Here is a 24,438-nt window from a genome sequence, read left to right as displayed (position 1 = left end):
GTTTTCGATTTTATATGATCTGTCTGTGTGCTTTATCACAGACCTGTAGGTTACACTAAAGTAAAGTGATCCTTTTTTACTGGGCTCAGGGCACAGATGACATCTTGTGATCCAGAAGAATAGTTTTAGGAATGCTTCTTTAAATTCAGGTGAAACTCCAAACATTTTGTGCTGCAGTTACCTGTAAGTTTTCTGCACAGCGTTCTTCAGTATGACCCTGCAGAGTATTGAGGCGACACACGGCTGATGCTTGAGGAGATACAGTAGTCCATATTTGAAATTGCTGCTTCACGACCCACTTTGTTGTAATTATCTGATGGGTTTGTTACGTAACAGTGACCCACCATGATCAGTGTAGAGCAAAAACAAAATGACAGAAACAGGGTGCAGGTCAGAAACAGAGAATAATGACAAACTCTCCGATTAATTAGGGTATGTGGTGTGTGCAAGTAGACTAATGAAACTGCCACTGTAGTTAATGTATTTTTGTATAGATTTACAAAGTCTTCTTACAGAAAGGAAACTTTCGTCAACATTGTAGGGTGTAGGGCTCCACAGGGAATTACTGGGCATGCAGCTTTAATTATAGTGGCAGGTCACAGTTTCCCAGTCTCTGGTCACGTCAATAAATTATGGGTGTTTTGCTAAACATGTTTTAAGAATTTTTAGGGTTAAAGCTGAGGACACTTGGCCTTTCCCATTAGGAACAGATGAGATGAACTAAAGTATTAATGGTTTGGATAATGAGAGAACAACCTTTTCATTCAGGTGGGGCAGAAACATGTGAGCACTGACTAAACATGTGTGATTCAGGTCACTTCACTTCACTTCCTGTAACCAGACGAGATCATTAATAATCAGTCGTTTCAGTTTCACGTAGTTTTGTGTTCATGAAGACTGTTCTTTATTTATATTCATATTTCATAACTGATTCATAGTTTTACTTATTATTTAGGGGCACAGATAGGCATTCATGCTACTCAATAGGCATCACACAGTTTTCTCTACATTTATCACATGTCATTTGACTTCACAGTCTCACTTTTTAAATGGGACTCACTTGGGAGGGATTGTGGTGCACTGTGAACCTGAGCTCAAACCCTAGTTTGCTAAGTGGACTTCCCATGACCTGAAACGTGTGGAAACAACCACATGGATCAGCTTTGACCGGACATACACACCACAAAGGGTCAGTGTGGAATTGTATAACTTGTTGTTGTTTTGCACATGTTGTGTGACAGCATGCCCGACCTGCAGTAACGTTACGTAACACTGGCATTTAAATGTGACGCTTGAGCCCGTTTTCTTCAGGATGACCTGAGAAAATAAAAACTATTTATTAACACACACACTATAGAGACACAGACTGCATGCGATGTGTGTTTTGGGACCCGTTTTAACGGTGACGTGTGATTTCTGGAATGAGGTTGTAGTCAGGGTGGATTAGAGATCCCATAAAAGAGGATGTACATGCTCAGTCTTTTCAGATATCCACAGCAGGTGAACAGAGGAGACAGTGGGAGGAAGAATCGAGAAAGAAAAAGATAATCTCATCTCATTTATAAGAGAGACAACACATTTATTGAATAATTGAAATCATTTTCTCTACACTCCATCTCTGCATATCTAAGCACAAACAATCATCCTTGGACTCCTCTATTATTTCAGGAAGTACAGGGAGGTCACATGTCCAGGTGTGTTTTTTTCTCTTCAATATAAGTTTGCTTGACATTTGACAGAATTATTGTGTTGCAGTGATATTGTCTTGTTGTTATTGTTATTCTGAGAGACACTTGTATGTGTCTGCACTTTCAGCATGGCTTTCTTAGTGTTGAAATGCCTGATGCTGTACGCGTTGATGGGTGGAACTGTTTGCACCTGCATGCTGAAGAACCACACCTTATGGATTGAGAGGCACGACTGCGACCAGTGTGTGGCTATCAACACCACCATCTGCAGCGGCTACTGTTACACACAGGTGACTGTTACTGCTACACGCTCTCACACCTGTCGTGCATGCTCTTCTAAATGTTTTGTATGAAATGCAATGAGGCATTGTTGCCTGCTGGTTTGGATGTCATGACAGTGAGGTTTTTTTTTGGATTCAGCATCTTAATTAAATCCTGTCAAAGACTAACTTCAGTGTACTGTAGGTTTTTGTTGGGTCTAAACTCAGTGTCATATTATTCTCTACAACCCGTCCACAACCTAAACCCAATTACTTTTTCAGGACACCAATCTGAAAGGACGGTTCGGGAGGATCTTCCTGATCCAGCGTAGCTGCGTGCCTCTCTCCCTGGTGTACCGAGCAGCCTGTGTTCCTGGCTGTCCTCAGGATGTCAACCCACAGCTGTATTATCCTGCCGCCCGCCGTTGCAGCTGTAGGCGCTGTGACACACGCATGCTCCATTGTATTCGCACCAGCCAAATCTCTTACGACCAATGCACAATGGCGCTTGGCAGGGTAAAGAACCGGAACCAGCCCGCTTTGGAGACCTGACCTCATGCTAAATATATAAACAATGCACAAACGTGGCATTTGATAGAGCTGTAAACCTGAAGGACCAGAAGTGTTTCTGCATGTTGATGTTATTGTAATGCAATAAACACATGGAAATAAATGAGGTCATAACACATGCATTTCCACGTTAAATCAGTCTGTAACAATGGTGAGCCGAGTTAGGAGGAGAATGAAACACATTTATCAGGGTCACACATCTGTGACTAGAATCACACAGCTGTTCAATGAATTTGTGTGTCAGCTATTTACATTAGAAAGCCATGCACTTTACAGAAGCCTTATACAAAGGCCACCTTTATGAATGTATTACCTTATTAGTTTTTTCTCCTTGTATTGATCTCCCAAGTTAATACGATCAGCAAGTCAGAGCTCAGGTCCAGGGTCAGTGCCAGAAAATGAGAAAAAACACCTGCACACAAGCTGAACAACGGAAAGACAAAGAAAGTTAAGGTCATCAGAGAAGACGGAAATAAAGATAAAGCTCACACTTGATGTCTATGTGGATAAATGACCACAGGTGAATGGGGAACATGCACACACATGGAAACACGTGAACTAGTGTTGTTTAATTTCAGACCGCGCCTGGGCTGCAGCGGGAACGTGTTTGACTTGTGGTTGAGAAAAGTTGCATCATGTGAACCTGGGTTAACAGATTTGTTAAGATGAGTCCGTCCTACATTACAAAAACCTTTTTCATTGGTCCAGGACTGAGGTCCTTCGCTGGTGCACAGGCTGTTCATCCATTCAGTGCTGCACCTGTACGGAGGGATCGGCAGCTTCTTCCTCATTTTCACCTCGTTTCAAGGTGAGTCCTTGTCAGAAACCTGCACCGACATCAGTTTGAAGACGTATAGGCGGAAGTCTGGTTTCTTACTTCACAGTTTACATTTTTAACTTCCTCTCATGATGTAGCGTGACCCCGTTATTGATTAGTTACCGCTACGTTACTAAAATCTTTTACCAGGTGCAACACAGACAGTAAATGTATTTATTTCAAATGTAAGAGCAGAATGTGGTAGATCACTGCGATGGACCAATTGGATTGAGCGTTGAAGAGACTGACTGACTGACTGACTGACTGACTGACTGACTGACTGACTGAATGACTGACTGACTGACTGACTGAATGACTGACTGAATGACTGACTGAATGACTGACTGACTGACGGACTGAATGACGGACTGACGGACTGACTGACTGACTGAATGAATGACTGACTGAATGACTGACTGACTGACGGACTGAATGACGGACTGACGGACTGACTGACTGACTGAATGACTGACTGACTGAATGACTGACTGACTGACGGACTGAATGACGGACTGACGGACTGACTGAATGACTGACGGACTGACTGACTGACTGAATGACTGACTGACTGACTGACTGACTGACTGACTGACTGACTGACTGACTGACTGACTGACTGACTGACTGACTGACTGACTGACTGACTGACTGACTGACTGACTGACTGAATGACTGACTGACTGACGGACTGAATGACGGACTGACTGACTGACTGACTGACTGACTGACTGACTGACTGACTGACTGACTGACTGACTGACGGACTGACTGACTGACTGAATGACTGAATGACTGACGGACTGACTGACTGACTGAATGACTGAATGACTGACGGACTGACTGACTGACTGACTGACTGAATGACTGACTGACTGACTGAATGACTGACGGACTGACTGACTGACTGAATGACTGAATGACTGACTGACTGACTGACTGACTGACTGACTGACTGACTGACTGACTGACTGACTGACTGACTGACTGACTGACTGACTGACTGACTGACTGACTGACTGACTGACTGACTGACTGACTGACTGACTGACTGACTGACTGACTGACTGACTGACTGACTGACTGAGGTCTTCTGAGGTCCTCTTGACCTAAATTATAAGGCTGCTACAAATGTAAAGAGCTAAATAAGGACCTATGGCTTCTTTATTTAAGGCTGACCTACCCCATGAGTGATCATATAGATCATAATACCTGGGACTGAAGCCTGTTTGTAACAGGAACTGATTATTTCAGTAGGCAGGTTTATGTTGGGGAGCTATTTGGATTGTGCTTTGATATTAGTAAGCTTATGACTAACCCTGGCTCCATTTCTTGGCTCAGAGTGTGGTGGGTGGAGAGTACTATCAAATTTATCCCTGGATCTCCCTCTCTATATATATAACCCTGAGCTTCTTTCTACTCTTGCCTTGCTCAGTGTCTCTCAGGGACCCTCAGCCTGCTCTCCCTCCTCGGCCCTCTTTGTGCTGACCAACGTTTTGCACTCAACCAAGAACCATGGCCCAGCAACAGCAGATTAGGTACGGACTGTTCTCTCTGGCGTAAAGGATGCTTAATTATTTAACTGAATTCATTTCAAATAGTCAACAGTGCTATCTTGCCATACGGTGTGTTTATAGAGCTAACATGGCAAACCATAGTGTGATGGCTCATACATGTGTCTGTGGTTTGGTTTGCTGTTGACAAGTTATTTTTGGGTGACCAGATTCCTGGAGGGACTCACTCTTTAGCCAGTTGGGTTACAAAGCTAATGCCTCACACACAAAGCAAAATGTTTTAGAGCTAATGACGTTTCTCTAGACCCCCAGTCCCTTGAACTGTTTCAGTTCTGTTTCAGCAGGGTTTGTTGCCTCACCTGATACTGCCCCACCTTACTCCGCTTCTACAAATGTTTGAATAAGAATGATTGTTATGCACATGTCTGTTCTGACAGCCTCCCAGCCAAACTGATTAATGGAGGGATAGCAGGCATGGTGGGAGTCACCTGTGTGTTTCCGATCGACCTGGCCAAGACCCGCTTGCAGAACCAGCGTAGCGGCCAGCAACTGTACAAAAACATGTAAGACCACTCATTTGCAAAAGAATTTTCACATGCGTTGTCTCGTGGTTTTCCACTGTATTATTACTATTATTACTATCATTTTTTTATGTTGTGTTATTGTGTTATTGTAGCATGACCTAATTACCTGCATACACAATGGCCTTTTCATCAAGAAAGTTCCTTAAAGCTCAAGTCATCTCTCAATAACACCTTTAAAACAAGCTGTCTCTCTGGGTTCAGTGAATGTGTTAATAATTGTTAAAGTGCCAACTGTGAGAAACTGAACTCAGCAAATGTTTCCCCCCAGGTTGGCGTACTATGATATGATGAGACAATCTTTAAATAATCTTTCTTCTTCTTCAGGATGGATTGCCTAATAAAAACGGTTAAATCTGAAGGATACTTTGGGATGTATAGAGGTAAGACTACGCCGACTGTCTATACTTATTACTAATTATTGAACAGTTACCTTGACTAACAGATTCTTGGTGGACACCTACTTTTACGTCACTTAAATTGGCAACGTCTGTGTTTATACCTCAACTTTTATTTAAAATATATTAATTTTGTTAAACTTTGGCATTTTTGTTTGATGATTTAAGGTGGTCATGAATAGTGCTTGTTATTTCAGGTGCTGCAGTGAATCTCACCCTGGTAACTCCGGAAAAAGCCATCAAACTAGCTGCTAACGACTTCTTCCGCCACCAGCTGAGCAAAGACAGGTTGGTAGAAGCTCTGAGAAAAAGACAGACTGAACTGCAATGTCATATTAGGTTTTTGATCTCGTTTCTTAACTTGGTATGTCTCTCTTCAGTGGCAGGTTGACAGTGTTCAAGGAGATGTTTGCAGGATGCTGTGCAGGAATGTGTCAGGTGATTATCACCACACCAATGGAGATGCTCAAGATCCAGTTGCAGGATGCTGGGAGGATAGGTAAGTACAAGGAAATCAACAGAATGTGCTATCAGCGTAGTGTTTTGGGATGCTGTATGTTACACTCTAGTGAAAAACAGTGGTAATACATGTGCGTATGTTCCCCATGGGTGCCAGCGGCCCAGCAGAGGGTGATGCCGAGTGTGGTAACGGCTTTGAAGATTGGGGGGACCAGTGCCGTCCTTAGCCGTTCTTACAACACTAGCCCTGCGTCTCAAGTCATGCGAGTGTCCGCCACACAGATCACCAGAGAGCTTCTGAGGACCAAAGGAGTCACGGGACTGTACAGGGGACTCGGAGCCACCTTAATGAGGTGGGTGGAATTCAGCTCTTGTACTTGCTTAAGCGGTTTTCTGTCTGTGTTGAGTGGCCTCCTAATATGAAGGTGCTTGTTTTTTTTGCTTTCCCAGGGATATCCCGTTCTCTGTGGTGTATTTTCCTCTTTTTGCACACCTGCACCAGCTCGGCCAGCATTCACTTGAAAACCCATCTGTTCCCTTCTATTGGTCCTTCATGTCTGGTTGCCTGGCTGGATCCCTTGCTGCTGTGGCCGTTAGCCCTTGTGATGGTAAATTACCCAGTCTGGGCAGATAAATGCTCATGTTTTGGTCCCTGGGAGCTGAACCCATTTATTTTAAGTAACATTTTAAGCTTTTTTATACAGTTTTATACATTCTGAGCTAAAATAAATTTTGTACGCCTTGTGCAGTGGTCAAGACCAGGCTACAATCACTCAAAAAAGGCGCAAATGAGGAAACCTACACTGGAGTAGTGGACTGTGTCAGGTAATCCTGTCTTCATCACTGGACCAGCAAATGTTACTAGGATGATACACCATCAAACATTGTGCTTCTCCCTCAGTGGGGTTGAGACGATTGACGTAGATCATGAGCTAACCCTGTGCTCTCTCGTCCTTCACAGAAAGATCCTGAGAAAAGAGGGTCCCGGTGCATTCCTCAAGGGGGCCAGTTGCCGGGCCCTGGTTATTGCTCCACTCTTTGGCATTGCTCAGGTTGTGTACTTTGTAGGGGTCGGAGAGATCCTGCTGGGGTACACTCCGCACAACATCTATTCTGCATAAACAAGCTGTTTCCTAGCCTTTCTGCCACCTCATTAAATTACAGGCAGCTATGCCCTGGGCGTAGCCATGGACCCAGTTCTCTCTTACTGTGTACCTTCTTTACTGTTGGAGGTTTTTCTCTTTTGAGTGAAATACTCAAGGGACCAGAGAGATGCCATTTTATTTCAAAATGATTTCAAATGACTAACTCTTACTTAAGAGGGTGAGACTGAATCATATCTGTCTATATGGGCTTCAGTGGAGCTTATGGCAGGGAGTGACTTGCTTCCCTCACTGAGGGACTAGAGTGTCTGACATTAATAGCCTATATCACCCATATTGGACTTGACTGTACTGCTTTGGCACCAAACCTCTTACCAGGCTTCCTTAGATTTGGCACCTACCCCTAAATGCACCTCATATCACTTACCATTCACAGTAACCCTAACCTGTAAGTCCCTGCACATGTGATCCTAGTTGACGCTGTTGCAAGGTGTAGCAGGAGCCCTCAGTGCACCAAGCAGCACCTAATAATGACAGCAGAACACTGAAACTTTATATTACTTGTGTCAATCCAGTTTTAAAGTTTTTTTTTATGAATCTGGGTCATGGATGTTGATCCTGGCCTGTGTATATAGTATATTTGTTATTGAAATGAAGTTAATTTGTTAAATCACTTTTTCCCAACAGAATTGCCATAATGTTGTTGTTTTAACAGCCTGGTCAGAAAAACACCTGGTGGGCAAGATTTAGACCCCACTGCTATGTTACATAGAGATGCCAGGGTTTCTATTACAAAGAGTGGTTTTCCTGTCTGGTACATAGTTTACCAGTACACTCCTACTCTTTACATTGTTGGACACAAGATTAAGGCTTGCCATATAAGCCATCTGGTGCTTATTTTTCACAGTGATCGTGCTTAAGATGTTTTTACTGGGCTTTGCAAATGTTTCTCTAGGAGCTTGCACGAGTCTGTAACTTACAACCTTAACTCTGCAGAAAAGCAGTTCGGTAAAGGCTTCAGCAGATGACTTAAGACAGATGCTTTTAGGGGGAAGAAAATGTTGTTTGATGGTTGGTAAACTGCAGTAGAAAAACTCTATTAATGGGATTTTCTGTGCTTTTGGGACCAAGTCTGCCAAGTCAAGTGCAACTTTGCAGCCACTTGGTTAACTGTAGTTGTTTCTGACTATGTCAGGTTTTCATATGCATTAAGAAACACTCACAAATGCATTATGTTAGGCATTTAGACGCCGCACAGAAAGTGCATTGTTAGGGTACACTGTCTTCTGGAAAAATAAATGTGGTTGCTTTTACTGCTGTAAATATATATCCATAAGATTTTCATTTTCCTGAACCAGTGCAGGTTAAACTCAAATTTAGAGCCTTTTAACGTGTGAGTGTTTCGGCCAGTTGAGACAATTTATTTTCACTTGGGAATTCCAAATGTAAATACAGATGTCTAACTGCTGAATAAATATTTCTAAATGCAGTGTTTATTTGTGTTATTTGTGAAGTGTGTGTAGCCCGAAGTAGGAGAAAGGACTATTGGAAACAAGCAGCATGTTGAGTGTAGACACACTTAAAATTATTTCTGATGCAAGCTTGAAATGTGTTACCCTACTTCTCTACACATGCATCACTGGCATGGAAAAGTCTGTGGCTGTAAAATGCTCATGCTGCAGTGTGGGAGTAACTCTACTCCCAGAGGCTCTGCCAGCATCACAAGCATTACTGTCCCCTCAACCAAATATTCAGCTGTCCTTTAAGCTCAAGTGCTGAAAGGTGAAACTGACACAAGATTCCTGTGACTAAACCTGGAAACCCACTTAATGACGGGATCTCACACGCAATCATCTGTGAAGAAATAGAAATCACCTCATGATGTAATGATAGTTTTATCATTTGAGTTCATATTTAAAACAAAATGATCTTAAGTGGTGACATGGGTCATTTTAGTTAAAAACCATATTCTTAACATCCATATATGTACGTCTGTATCTATAAAGCTTAGCAGATTTCAATATAACAGGGAAAATCTACTGTATAAACTGATGATATAAGTAGATGGGAACCTTTGTGTTGCAAGAAGACACAATAAACTCAGTACAACTTTAAAAGCTTTATTAAAGTTCAAGCAGCTATGTTCCTGAGAAGCCTGGGATGATATTCAAATAAATTAACACACAATCAACTATGAAAGGCTTGACTGTGTACACAGCACGTTGCGCCTCCAGATTTAGCTGAGGGACTCAGCAACAGCATTGTGGATTGGGTTGCCCTACAGTTTGACCTAGTTCATTCTATTTTAACTCCACGCAGCCTCTGATGTGACAATACAGTGACCTTGTTGTCCCAGTCCTCTGCCTAGTGAACGCCAACATGTGGGAAGTAGGCTTTGTTGTCTCCGCACTTGTGACAACTTACACTGAAATGTGAAGGAGTGAAGGCAACATTCAATATAAGGTTTTCCATCACTTTCACTAGGATTATTGGGGTTTTTTTGTGTTCAATCCTCAGATTATTTTAGTATCAAGAAAAAGACATTTGCTGCTTGCACCACTTCAGCTTTCATGGCTAGAGTGTGACACTTTAAAAAACACCACGACACTAATGGCAAGTGGAGCTAAATGTGCTACTCAATGAACATGTGTGACATATAGTTGTAGTTTAACTCTACAAACATATGTGCACATTTACTATGGTGGTTCGCTATGTCCAGACAGCCTGTTGTTTAAAAAGAACTCATTATAAAAGAAAGGCACATGAAGAAGTAGTTTTAGCTGTGTGGATTTGCTTTAACTATTACAAACACTGTCATGACTACAACACTGTCCAACTACAGCAAATCTGTCTACATGTCATATTAAATAGTACGTAAAGTATCACATTAGCCACAAATAATGTACAACTACAAAAAACTCACACATATTTACATACCCGAGTCCTGAAGCTTGGAATAAACCCTTTGAAATTAATAGTGGCCTGATTTGATCTGGATAAATGGAAGTGATTTCAGATTGTGTTTCTCCATCTATCTGAGGTGAAGGCAGTGTGGAATGAAAAAGTTGTCTTCTGGTTTTTCTTGTGGGGACGAAAAAGACGAAAACAGGGAGCGATCGAAGGTCTGGCTTAGATAACCAAATATTTTTATGATGATTGGTGCTACACATGCTCAGTCTGTAAACATGGCCATGTGATCTTGGTTTTCCTAACATACGGTCAAAGGATATTCTCTTATGTATCTATTAAGAAGAAATTGGTAGGAAATGGAATTTGTGTATGGCTGGATTTGGTTTGAAGCTGATATGGAGCTGTATTTAAAACCAAGGCACCTGACCAGAGTGTCTGCTGAAGTTGTGTAACCTGCCATAGTGAACATTTCTCAACGGTGCCAGCGTCGTATGTTAAGTGTGATGATGTTGATGTGTGTTTACAGCCAAGGCTATTAGCTTTGAATAAAGCCTGAAAAACAGGAGGAAACAGTGTGGCTCCGCACTAACGGTGTTCATATAGAGCCAAACCAGCTGTTTCCTATTGTCTACAGTCTGTGCTAAGCTCATCAGTCGCTGTCTGCAGCCTCATATTTAACCATAGAGTTATCAATCTTCTAACCCAACCCTCCCCAACAGTCAAGTACTGTGTATCTTTTCTGCTCTGTGCACTGTAACATTTTTCAAGATGGATGCATTCACTAGCTATTCCCAGCTTCACACTAATTCCACCAATCAGGACTCCCTATGAGATGTCAGGCCACCTTTTTTAAGTGTCATATAACACAGTATTTCTGTGTTTGCGTGTGTGTGTACGCACCCATCTGTGTGTGTGTGTGTGTGTGTGTGCGTGCATGCTGATTATGTGTGCACAGATAAGCAAACTCAGCTGCTTTCACCTCAGATTTAGTTTCCCTCAGCCGTGGGGTCAGTGTCGAGGCTGTGTGAAAAAGCACTGACACTACTGTGACACAATGTGGCTTGAAATTTTTAGTGGTGGCCAAATGGTCAAAAGCAAAAACAAACTGACAGATTGTCAAATCATCATCAGATTGTACAGTATCTCACTCCCCCTGGAAATGTGAAGTGTCAGTGTTTTAAGAAAGGTGGAATATGCTGCTCAGCTTGTGGCAGCAAATAAATAAAGAAAATTTCAGAGGAAAAAAAGATCAGGCCAGACGAGCTGGGTGGGAAGGAATTTTTAGGACATGGTGAATTGCCTGGGTCCTGGGTCAAGGTTTGACATTTGATATAAAGGCTGTACAAGGGAGGGGGTGTGGTGAATGAGAGGTGAAGGGTAGAGGTCAAGGATCCAGCTTAGATGACCTCCCTGCTGTTGCGAATGGCACAGCAGAGAACCATACTGAATATCATCCCAAGGATCTGTTGAGAGGAAAAGGTTTTAAATGAAATCCTGAGGATCCGTATTTATTTCATGTGTGTGTTCAACTCTTCTCAGATCCAGGCTCACCATAACTCCAGCGATGCCGATGCCCACGTACCCGATGATGTGAAGTTTACTGTTGAAGAAGTCCTTAATGCCTGTGCCACAGTCCTGCAGACCAAAGATAAGAGGAATCAAGTAACATTAATTTCGCATGAACCAGGTTGTTTTGTATGGTGCCATGCCACCTACCTTGGTATCTGGTGGGGTGTCAGGGCAGGGGCTTGTTGTGGTTCCACAACAATTCAGCTGAAAGTGGGAAGCAAAACACTGGAATCATATCTAATCATAAACAAACACAACATTCTCTCTAATAATGCTATTTTTGGGGCCAAGAGTTGCACAAAACATTTTTATATTTTTATATTATTGTTACTTACTATTTTCTGATACGAGATGATCAAAGTGCCATTATTGTTTTCATTGTAGTTTGTTGTGTAAAAGTTCTCAATATCTTGAATTATCTGCGGAAGAGAGTATAGGTGCATTATATGGTGGGATGGAAAGCAAAAATAACATATCAACTATTCAAACTATGAAATAACAAATGTACCTTTTCTTTGTTTAAGAATCCAAACACTCCTGCTGCCACTTCAGCTCCAAAGATGATTAACAGACAGGCAAAAAACTGAAAAAGAAAACCCAGGTATCCCAACAGTACATGTAAATATGCTAAAGGTAGAATCACTGCCTGCTTTAAAATATTTACTGACTACTTGTTAAGACATATGGTGCAAGTGTATGGATTTGTACTCACTGAACCCAACAGGCATTGAGATTCCCGAACTGCTCCACAGCAGCCAAAGAAACCAACTAACATCACCAGACTGCCGGCACCTATTAGGATATACACACCTGGAGAAACAAAGGGGGTAGGAGTTGTCACTTTAATGCACCAATGGTGTAAACAAAATATACATAAATAAGACCTTTATTCTATTTTGCTGTGCATTTACATAATTATATATCTGTATCACCTTAAAGAGGTGCACTCACTGTAGTGTCATTCCTCCTCCTACATACCTGTTAACACGCTCCACTTTTCTCTGCCAGCTCATTTGGCAATTAAACTTTACAGAGTCACCTGCAGGGGGCAGCTCAGAGCCAGGAATGGTAACTCAGTCCGCTGTTTGTAGTGTGCACAAAGCTAAGACGAATGCAGTCTAATGCAACAGTTCCACAGTAAAACAGGGAGAATTAAACTGCATTACATTTAGCAAGGTGCACCTACTAAGATGAGCTGCTGAGTGCAAGCTGGAGCAGCCACTGTCTAGGTGGCCAAGCAGAGCTTAGACATTAACATTTCACACTGGACTATTTCTATGGCCTTCTGTGCAAATGGCTGCAAACTTATCGGCTGTTTCCTTGTTAGAGTGGATTTATGTGTTGTCCACTTTATGGGATCCTCAATTGAGATGCCTTGTAAAAAGTTTGTGGGCCTGATTTATCGGGTAAAGCAAAATGCTCCAAGGTCCATAGATGTCCTGATCGCCCATTAACCCGTTCATTAAGGAAAGAATAGCATGGGTCTGCAAGGCTCTCAACAACAGACTGGTTCCACCAGTGTGCTCGTATACAGGTGGGGTCTGTTGCTAGGCAACAGCTCAGCAGAGGATGGGGTGAGAGAGGACACATAAGCCCCCGGGTGATGTTGGCTCAGGTGGGAACAAAAGAGGACAGTTCATAGGATCCTGGTGTGCCAACACAAAAAGTTGAAATAATAACTGAGTTGGGTGTGTTGTTACTTCTGTTGTGAAGACGCAGAATTTAGTTGTCAGCTTGAGGCGTCGAATAATCGGTTAGCAGCTTTTATCTTATTCAGGCCAGTGACAAGTGATGGTGGCTGCATTTGGAAGCTGAAAGAGACGCTGAGCTTACACCGGTGTGCTCTTTGGGTGCTGGGTGTGTTAGTCTGACGTTTTTCTCATTTTCTTATCACACATCAAAGTAAAAAGAGGTGCGGCCTTGATGCCATGGGAACAAGCCTTAATTACTGCTGAGCGCTCTCAGCTGTCATCGCCATGTGTAGCACTATTCTGTCAGAAAACCTGACGCACTCGCAGTTAAATGGGCATGGACATCCAGGTCTCAGTCCAAACACACACACACACACACACACACACACACACACACACACACACACACACACAGAAAGAAGTGATGAAATACCTCTATGGTATTAAAGGAATGTGTAAGAAAATAGCTCTCACTAGGGAACGCTCATCTGTTATTCCACAGCGTCATCACTGTTTAACAGCAGACTTGGATTTGGAGAAGAAAATAAAGTGCAGGAACAGAGTAGTTTAGTCTGGACGCTGCTATAATGACTGATATTATCACACAAACTGCTACGTGTGTGCGTGAGTGGATGTAGAACGGTACAGCTAAACAGTCTCGCCTCCTCCTGCCCATTCTCGTTTCATTTGAGGTCCCATCTTGAGTTTACTTCAAAACTTTGCTGTGCATCTTTCTCCGCCCCCCCCCCCCCCTTCTGCCTGGCTCTTTCCATCAGGGTGGGCAAGGTGACGTGATGTTGAAAGGTGGTTAGTGCCTCTGTGCAGTCATTTCCTGTTATTCACACTAAAAATGTATGCACTTAAATTTCCCTTTGTAGACGGATGATTTTATCTTATTAACTACTACACCCACGCACATAAGATACAAACACAAACCTGTTTGCTTGTACTTGTATTTGTTTGTGGCGTGTATTTGTGTATGAGAGATAAAGGGCAACATAATATTGACTGGGTTTCTAACATATATGTGGAAACTATAGAGATTTAAAGTCATTATCAAATGTCAGTCTAATAAATCCCACATGCTCTTCAATAAAGAAAATGTGCCTTAAATTCCCATTTTACATTCATGAGGTCATGTAGCAGTAAAGTGTAATTGCTGATGCTTCAGAGGGAAACAACTAAAACTTTCCTTGACCCATTTAGAGTGGTTTCCTAGCAGCATACATTTAAAACACAAACTCAAACAGAGCTTTGCAAGAAAAACAGCTCAGCGTCATGACAAAAAAAATCATCATTTGACGTTGAGAACAACACTTCTACACATTTGAACCAAAATCTTTGACCACATGTTAATGTGTCACAATATATTTCGACACTGTGTACAGTGACTGCGGAGATTAGCTGAGGTTTAAGGTGATCCTCACCAATAAAGAAGGTGTCTGGAGCCTTGTCACCATTGAGCAGAGACACAGTTTCTGGATCAAAACGTAGCCACAGTCCCACAGCCAGAACAAAGGATCCCATTAACTGAATGGAGACAGGACAGAAAGTGATACAATAAGATATAATACATGATTAATACAGAAACACACACAGAAACAGTCTAATATATAACTTCAGTAAATAACTGGTCTGCAATCGTTCACTTTCAAGACCCACTTGTACGCAGGCTTTAATTAACTAACCAATCCCTGAGAAACACCCATGGTTCTTCTTTCCTTCCATAATAGGATAATATAATAGGACATAATCATATTCAGGCAGTTGGCACACAGCTGCAGAAATACAGCATTATAAAGCATTCAGTCTTCTGTTACGTATGTCACAATGAAGAATGATTCTCAAACCATTTGTATTAAAGGTTTAGATCTGACGCTGCTGTTGGAAATTGGTCTCAGACTTCAACACATGTCCTTTAAAAGCACAAGAGTGCAGGTTCAGGTTTTCAGTACTTGTTCTTTCGCTCCCATAAATCTGATTTTCCACATAAATAAAGCAAATAGCGCTGTGGAGTTTCCACTTCAGCCCACTACCCTTAAGCAAAGGACTGTAATTTTGCAGCTAAAATGTAATATCTCTTTGTAAGACAATACTGTATAACATACATAGTTCATGAAAGTGTTCTCCAGAAAAAATGTAAGTTACATAACTTCAAAACCAAGAACGATCTCTGGCTTTCAGGAAGGGAGAAAATGACCCACTTGGCTGTGGTCAGCAGTATGGCACCTTGAGTTTTTGCAGGCTCTCCTGTTTGTTTGGAAATGTGGTTACATGTTGCTCATACTTTCCATCATCTAAACCACCAGCAGCATATATCGAACAAAATCCCACTCCCTGCAGTGTTCTCGCTTTGCAGCAAACTGACTACAGAAAAAGGCAATTATTCTCTAAAGTGGTCAGAAGTCCTTGAAGAAAAAGCTTTTTTCTGGGATCTGAGATGCTCTAAAGAGCAGAAACTGTGGTGGGTGCTTCACTGTCAGATCAATACTGAGAGGTTTTAATGATCACTGAGCCCATGCCCCCCGAGGATAATCCAGTCTAAAAACCATCTGAGCTAAGCTTCACAACAACTTAATGTCTATGTGTGTGTATGCATGTGGAGAATAATGTGATTTGTCTAAATGGAGACTATTTACGAGCGTGTGTCACATGGGCTTTCTGTGTCCTAGATCTCACCATTTAGGTGGACCACAGTTTGTTACTGTTCCTGTGCCCTCAAGCTGTTAAGTGAATTTATTTAAAGAAACTTTGTTGACTATTTCAAGCAAAACAAACTGTTCTGTGGCTGCATCTTAATTTCTCTTTATGGCCTTTTGTTTACCGAATCTACCCAACACCTTTTCTGTTGTACGATTTTCTGTCTATCTCATTCTCATCCTCTCTTCCTCCACTCCGAGTCCATGGGTTATATTTTCTGATATCAGTCTGAAGTAAAGCCAGTGGCTGAGCTGTAAAGCATCCGAATGGGACAGGTGTTGGGAAGCCGGCTTCCTCCCGAACTGAGGATTTAGTGTCATGTGAGGTGATGTATGGGATAGCTGAGCTCTTGGGGTTTCAGGACTAGCAGGTCCAAAATGATAAAAGCACAGTGAAGTGAAGGCCGAGGATGTGTAGACTTACTGAATCATGTTGGCTCAGTCCAGAAAGCGGCTCTGGATCTGTTTAACACTGGTATTTGTACAGTGATGTCGGTGGAGCTGTGAGGTGCCCACTATACAGTACATTGTGTGGATTTAAGAACATGGTGCTAAAATAGCTGGGTCATCCCAAGCTACTGTAGACTGTGTTAGTCCTAAGTGGAGGAGCAGGTGCTTGTGTCTCAGATGAAAAGACCTCAGAGCTCATTGTCATTGTTATCGTGGGTACATTTTCAGAAACAGATGCATAGATGGAAACCACGCTGAAGGGTCTCGTTTTAGAACAGGGGGGCCACATCAAACAATGCTGTCAGCTCTGACATGCTAAGTACATTCTCAACACTGGCACGGCTGAGCCTGACTATCCCCAAGGTCCCATTAAGCCCTTCACTGCTTACATACCCCCCCGCTTTACCCCCCACCACTTTATCTGCCATCATTACCCTGGCTGACACCAGACACACCCCTCCCTCCTCCCTGTTTTCCACCTCCCAAATCTACGCCTCCTCGCCCCCGACCCGCCTCTACCCCACCTCATCGCACTCCCTCCCTCCCACCTTCACCCAGAGGACAAAGACCCACTGTCTCTCTGTGGCTATACGCTTTGGGACACAATGGGAGTGAAAAAGACAGACACAATGAAAGAACGAACGAAAGAGCTCAGGGAGAGGGGATACTAGATAATAAATCGTAAGAGGACCCATCACACAGACTCCAGAAACAAAGATACTAATGTTATAAAGGTACTGTGAGGTTTGTGTCTCTAAACACAAGGGAGAATAGCAGAGTTCCTCTGCCCACTTTCGCGTCCTAACACCTTTGAGGACATCTTTTAGGGCTTGACATTTACAGACAGAGATGGAAATCTCTCTGTCAAAGCTTTACTGAGGATCTTTTGCGGTGTAAGGCTGACTTTTGAACAGCACAAATAAATAGTGTTTATGTGAGGGGAATTTCCACGAAAACAGGGGCAGAGCCAACGCAGGGCTGTGGTCTTGGTCAGAGACAGTCTGTGGCATTATCCCTTTTCAGGACTAGACTTTCTTTTCAGAAAAAAACTTTAAAACTGTTAATTAAAACAAACTCATGTGAAAGCAGAACAAACGTAAACTACTTTCAATCCTGGTGGGCGATCAGAACTTGACTGGCATATGTTTGGGAAAACAGACACTAGTGCATATTTAAAATGATGGGCAGAAAGAAACTGTGAAGAGGAGTGAGATAATTATTGGTGGAGCAAATCTCATTATAGTCTGCCACAGGGCGAGTAGGGTAGAGGAGTGTAGTGGCAATAAGTGTGTTTGGAAAATTATTAAGTTTCAGTGTCAGTGCTGATATTAAAGCCAGTAGCATAAGTTTTCAAACTGTTAAACAAGTTCTTTAGATTTCAAGGAACATCTGTGCAAAGTTCTGTACAAACGCCCTGAATTAATGTCCATACTCAACAACCGTAAAATGGCGTTTTTTAAAGTAGAACCAACAAAAGCCTTTTTGCCAATTATAGTCTGCAAAGTCAGCTATGTTCCCTGGCCAGAAGGTGTTTTTTTTTTTGTTTGCCATAGCCATGCCAAGATATGTTAAAATAAAATAATAACAATAAAAGTGCTCACTACTAATTCAGTTTAGTTTTGAAGTAAACTCCCTCAGGACTGTTTAATGTAAATGTAAATAAATATTAAATGTAAATGTGAATAAATATTAAATAATAAGACATATATACCACTATACAGCATCTTATTTAGCTCCTTGGCCATATCTTTTTTCTAAAGCATCAGAAAGATATTTTTCAGAAATGTTGATATTCATATGGTTTCTCAATAAAACAGTCATGGACAGGCACTGCTCATGCTGATGTGTAAAACAGTAAGAATCAACATGACACTAGGTTGTAATGTTTGGTAAAGGGGCGATCATTTAGCCTATTCGTCCTGATGTAGCTAAGACTTTGAGAGCAGCATGTTTCCTTGTACTTGTGGAAAATGTGAATAATAATATCACTGGAAGACTGAACTAATACACTGATGCTCTGTGCGTTATGTTATGGACTTATAACATCCTCATCATTTATATAAACCATGACTTGAGTCTAAATTGTGTGAATGTGATTGGCAATGTGTCCACGTCTGTGGGGCTCCTTTCATTTTCAGCTACACTTGCCCACCTAGTAACATGAAATCAAAATCGTGTCTCGACCCTTAAATTAAGTGATTTGCTAAGGGAAAAAATGTAACATAGTATGTTCTGACCATGTTTTACACAGTAAAGATTAAGGTAGGAAGCATATAGATTAAAAAGCAGCTATTTTATTAGAAATGACAAGGAAGGCTGCCGTGCTCCCTGACATGCAATGCAAATAGCAATCATAAAGACTGGTGTGGTTTATTCAAGGTGAAGATTTCCACACCAACCTTCACAAAGACATTGCTTTCTGTCAAGTCACTGATAAACAAATTTCAGCAAATTTTCAGCAGTTAGGCAAATGAATCATTAAGCTGACAGGAGCCACAGCCAACCTATGTCAAGCATATCAGGTGTTTTGGCTGCAGAGGTGTACCACAGGAGGAAGCTGTGGGAAACACTCTCTGTTCTGCACCTTTCATGTAGACCACTATGAAGCAGTGCTTGCCCCCAAACTGTTTACCTCACAGGTTTATCGTTTGACTAAGTAGGGCAGTCACATAGCTCACATACACAAGCCAGAAAAGCCATCAAGGTATTAATGCTCCATTGCAGGCTGTTGTGTTTGCAGCGATCAGTGTATTACATACAAAGCTTTAGCCTGCTTTACATTGATTAGTTACAGAAACACTGCAGGAATTTTGCTTCCTTATGATAGTGAGACGTGCAGTCAGGAAGTGATCAGTATCTATGTACTGACTGATGGTGTGTGGTCTGACATTCCTCATCATTCAGACAGATAAGTTCTGTTCTCTGTTTAAAGTGTGTGGATATAATGCCACAGCAAACCATCTGTGTATCCGCTGCCTGTCCATAATAGGAACCACTGGTCTGTCTCTGCTCCTAGGCCCAGTGTGGGACTTCAAGGCAGACTTGCTGCCCCTCCTCCATCCACTTTCATTACTCCACACACTCTTCTACTTATCATTTGTCACTCCACCAGCAACAGAAACAGCTGTAGCTCAGGGGGGATACTGGGATCCTGTGATCCTGAGTGAAAGCTGACCACTTCAGAGCCCTGAAAGAATGTTAAGATGCCTTTATACACACAGGGGAAGATGCTTTTTTGTTTTTTTTGTGGTCCTGCTTGACACATAACAATCTCGTAGACAGCAGGGATCCACAGAAGATCATACTGATCCATTTTCTGCCTTTATCTGGGTCAGGTTCATGCCAACTGTCCCTCTTTTGCCATGTGGACAAACACACGCTCGCACATGAATATCCCTCTCAATCTCCCGATGACCCTTTTCCTTCCTGTCACATGTACTGTCTTCCTTTCTTTACTTCTTTCTCATTTTTCTGTCACCATTTGCTTTCTACAGTTGTTTGCCATTGCACACATCTTCACCTCTGACTCAACATATGTTCACACGTAAGTGAACCAAAAGGAGATTTCAGCAACAGCCACGCCCATCCTGAATGCAGAGGACAGTGTGAAATGTGGATTGACCCACTCAATGGAGCGGGTCGGTGGGGCTGCTGTATTTAGGTCTCCGGCTCTGCTGCTTAGCCGGGCTGCAGCAGCAGCAGCAGACTGGAGTTATGCTATTGTCCCGCTGCTACAATGGAGCCATTCACACTGCACTCCATGCCTGATCCACTGCACAGATGCTTGTTGGAAAATCTCTTTCAGTCTCCTTCACACACACACACACGCACACACACACACACACACACACAATAAATGAACTTCCACACAAAAGACTGTGAATGGTGGTATGGATAAACCAAAGTGCTTACACAAACACACACACACACAGGTTATCACATACATTTATAGCAGGAATTATAAAGCAAAGCGTGGGTACAGCACACACACACACACACACACACACACACACACCTTTCACATCCACCTGACAGTTTGTCTTGAGTAAAGTGACTCTCTTGTGTGCTGGAGGAGGAAACATTTGGGGGGATCCTTTGCCCCAGTGGAGGCTGTACCTCCAGCTTATCAATCAACTTTGCACCAATGAAACAATGTGGCTCAGGATGCAAACTGCTGACTTTGTTTTCCGTGCTCCGTCTTTCAATCTCTCCCTGTGTTTTCATTCAGTCTTCCTTTCAAAAACATGCTTCCCCGGGAAAAAAGGGGGCGGGTTTTTCCTCTGCGGAAAATCTGATTTGAGCCCGGTGAGCCAAAAACCTCTGGCTGTCACGCTTTCCGCGCCAGAGTAACCCACGCCAGACAGCAACTGAAAAAAAAGCGCGCAAGAATCCGACAAGAGGTTAAATGCAAAACCTGCAAACAGCCTCAGCATCATTACTAAACGAACAGCAGCTGTGTGAGTGTGAGGAGGAACCACTGCTGCACTTGCTCGGTGTTCATTTACGCACAACTCGCATCTCATCACCAGACAGCATGCACTTACCCAAAATATGAAGTTGAACACGAACAAAAGGTATTTCACGCATTTCATCCCTCCTTCCACCTTTCCCATTTCTGCTTGGTTGGTGCAGGGTTTTGCCTTTGCCCCCAGAGAAGTGCTGTGGCGGTTATACTGGCTCCGAACAATGTGTCAATAACGGTCCACCCGGGTCCACACTTGTGCGTCAAGAAGCGGTTTTACGGATACTCTCTCTCTCTCTCTCTCTCTCTCTCTCTCTCTCTCTCTCTCTCTCTCTCTCACACACACACACACACACACATACACACACACACACCAAAAAACCGCAAGATCCGCTTAGACTCTTTCCAGACCGCCCCTTTCAATAATGCAGAGGGGTGGATGAAGGGGGGCCGAGACTACACGATGGGGACTTTGCCCAAAATGTTGTTTTTCCTTTAACAAAAAGTCTATCTATCTATCTATCTATCTATCTATCTATCTATCTATCTATCTATCTATCTATCAGTATATATCAATATAATCAATATTTGTTCTATATGCCTGAATGAACACTAAATGTCCACTATTTACTGCAGTTTATATACATCTCATGTTTATCATGAGATTACTATGTTTAGACTCGTAGTACAGAGCAGGTATTACTAAGACCGTAAGTAAATAAAGCAAAGCCTTTGTGCACATTAGATGTTCAGAATATTTGATTTGTTTTTAAAATAATTTTGTTAGAGACCAGAAAGGAATCACACAATATCCTTTTACGACAAGGTGAGGTTGCATTTCCTGACCACAGTTTGCAATACCACAGCCTTCCCCAAACCTTTACTGTGTGTTACAGTACAGGAAACCAGGTGTCAGTGCAGCACCACAAGCCTCTTAATAAGGACAGAAAATATAAACAAAATGTCCCAAATGTTTTGTCCAAAAACTCTCCACTGCTTATCCTTTAATATTTATGTAATAATAAACTCTTTAAAGTGTTTGATATCAAAACCAAGGGAACTCACTGGAGTTTATTGGAGAACAAAAAACATTTTTGTGGTAATGTCACACTAACAACCACTAGGTTTGCATCGTTAGTGTTTCATATTACTGTGAGCTACTGGGTTAAAACAATCCCTTTCTTGGTTGTTGGCTTTCATCCTGGGTAAAGTTAACACACTACTGTGTTGGCGTCATACCCAATGGCCCAGTTGTGACCCACTATTTTGTAGTATTTATATTCCTTTTCATTTTTAAACACAACTGAAATCCCATTTCTTAATGCATTATGTCCAATCCTGAGCAACTACTTCAACCCAGATACGATCTGAGGCTGCTACTAATGAAATGGAAAGAGTAGCCTCTATGCTGTATTTCTTCGCCCAGTGTCATTAGTGAGAGGGTGCATGTAACTCAGCGGCCGCACTATGTTCAACATAAATATTGTCCCCACAGCCATGGAGAGCAGAGGAAACATCTAGAAAGCAGTTCATTTTATCGCTGGGGAATGAGACACTGGTTAGAAAATGTCCTTATAGAGGAACAGAGTGGTCTGCCAAGCTGAATGTGAGAGGGAAGGAGGAGTTAGACAGGAATGACATGAGGAAGAGAGAGCAAGAGAGGACATAGAAGAAATACTTTGCGGATGGGTTCATCTGAATAATCATTAACATCTAGGTCTTTTCATCTGTGTACATGGATTAATCTTTAAGAAATGATCCTGAAACTGAAAAGCAGAGGTTGTGCTCTGAGGTTGAGAAAGGGGAAATTGTGAAGAACAGAGAGAAAACAAACAAGGAAATGTTTCATTTGGATGCTAACCAGATCAGTGCCAAAAGAGGAAAAGCTGATAAGACATGGACAAGACCACTGTGTCCCTGTTGGTTGTTGGTGGCCCAGTTGCTATGTGGGTCCAAGCATGTAAACAAGGAAAATGAATGCAGGTCTTAACCTTCATGAAAACAGATAACAAATAACTGACTGTGTCCTTTTATAGCACAATATGACGCATACCAGGCCCCCTCTGGGTCAAAGTCTACAGCTGGTCTGCTGTTTTCATTTGGTTGACAGATAAGTGGATGTTAGGACCCTGTTTGAATCAATATTGTATGTAAGCCACAAACAGAGCCTGTTCAAATTCATAACAATCACTGCAGCCTTAGCAATTGTAATCAATAAAGTCCTTGCTTTTCTGCTTCTGTCTTAAAATGGGTGGGGTCAGTAAAGGCAGTTGTGTTTTTGTCTGTTACACCCATGTTTTGTCAGGTCCTGGACCTTTTCCTCGGTTCTGAGGTCATTATTGATGACAGACTGTGATATCAGTTGGTGGTGAGGGTCAGCTATAGTCTTACTTTGTCAGGAAGTGAATCAGTCTCTTACTAAACTGAAGCAGGGTTAGTAAAATTGTTATGGTGCTGTTATTTTAGTTTGTGAAAATAAAAATAATAATTAAGCCTTGATCAGAATCCATGGACACATTATTACAACAACCTGGAAGGAGTCTTTGGCAGTGAAAGTGACCTTTACCTGTGGCAGCACAGCACCATCTACTGGTGATATGCTGTATTTGTTCATCTCCAAGGAAAGCAGGTGAGAGCTTCACTGATGTCCTGGGTTTCACACATGGTCAGAGAGTTTCGTGCCTCGTTTCAAAGATCTTTGCCAGCAGCATCTGATTGAAGTAAATGCTTTTTATTATAACAGCATTTCCAGGCTTGAACTGCAATTCATTTTTGAAAAGTGGAAGAGGCGTGGCAAGTTATGAGAGAAAATAAGGCACAGCCCATTTTTTGCCTCTTTTCAGAACAGTGTCAAAGTTCAGTTTGCAGCCAGGATGGACTTTATCTGTTTCCCTGCAGGTTCCTGCCTTGAATACCTTCACAGCTACTGCTGTAAAACTGAGGCAAAGTGAAAAAAGGTTAACAAACCACACTGCCTGTTTGCTGCTCCTGGCAAATTAAGAGGCTGTTCGAGGTCACTGCTTGAAAAGCCATTGATCAGACAGCCGTAGCTGCAGTGAGGTATCCTGGCAACAAACCCGGAGCTGAAAAAAATGCGGCATGATCTTTGAAGCAAAAGCATTTATGAAGCTGAAAGCACAGCCAAGGCACCTGGGGTGATTGATGGTGCTACAAAAGGTGCAGAATTCAACTTTCAGTGAGAAGAATGAGAGTCAAAGGATTTGTGGAAACAGAATGCTTGCATACGTTTGACATTTGATATATTTTACT

At 42.2% G+C, this 24,438-nt stretch overlaps 3 protein-coding genes across 3 annotated transcripts; 2 read left to right on the top strand and 1 right to left on the bottom strand.

Moving 5' to 3' along the window:
- Positions 1 to 304: 304 nt before the first annotated feature.
- On the top strand, positions 305 to 2,511 carry LOC113145554 (follitropin subunit beta-like). The gene is given in 5 exon segments (XM_026332402.1): positions 305 to 1,189; positions 1,669 to 1,694; positions 1,816 to 1,978; positions 2,231 to 2,483; positions 2,486 to 2,511. Coding segments are annotated over 4 exon segments (450 nt in total). The 5' UTR covers positions 305 to 1,189; positions 1,669 to 1,686.
- Positions 2,512 to 4,756: 2,245 nt separating this feature from the next.
- Positions 4,757 to 7,481, top strand: LOC113145537 (mitochondrial glutamate carrier 1-like). The gene is made up of 9 exons (XM_026332378.1): positions 4,757 to 4,870; positions 5,284 to 5,409; positions 5,755 to 5,810; positions 6,023 to 6,113; positions 6,206 to 6,324; positions 6,442 to 6,637; positions 6,735 to 6,892; positions 7,034 to 7,109; positions 7,246 to 7,481. Exons 1-9 carry the CDS (start codon positions 4,848 to 4,850, stop codon positions 7,403 to 7,405), a joined length of 1,005 nt encoding a protein of 334 aa, XP_026188163.1. The 5' UTR covers positions 4,757 to 4,847; the 3' UTR covers positions 7,406 to 7,481.
- Positions 7,482 to 9,491: 2,010 nt separating this feature from the next.
- On the bottom strand, positions 9,492 to 21,461 carry tspan2b (tetraspanin 2b). Its single transcript, XM_026332390.2, has 8 exons — positions 21,251 to 21,461; positions 14,985 to 15,087; positions 12,579 to 12,676; positions 12,375 to 12,449; positions 12,202 to 12,285; positions 12,014 to 12,070; positions 11,849 to 11,932; positions 9,492 to 11,760 (listed from the first exon to the last, which is right to left on the bottom strand). Exons 1-8 carry the CDS (start codon positions 21,317 to 21,319, stop codon positions 11,695 to 11,697), a joined length of 636 nt encoding a protein of 211 aa, XP_026188175.1. The 5' UTR covers positions 21,320 to 21,461; the 3' UTR covers positions 9,492 to 11,694.
- Positions 21,462 to 24,438: the final 2,977 nt, after the last annotated feature.

Source organism: Mastacembelus armatus, chromosome 7 (assembly GCF_900324485.2).
Source record: "Mastacembelus armatus chromosome 7, fMasArm1.2, whole genome shotgun sequence".
NCBI lineage: Eukaryota > Metazoa > Chordata > Actinopteri > Synbranchiformes > Mastacembelidae > Mastacembelus > Mastacembelus armatus.
The sequence above is the reverse complement of the archived record's forward strand: the minus strand, read 5'-3'. Positions and strand labels throughout refer to the sequence as shown.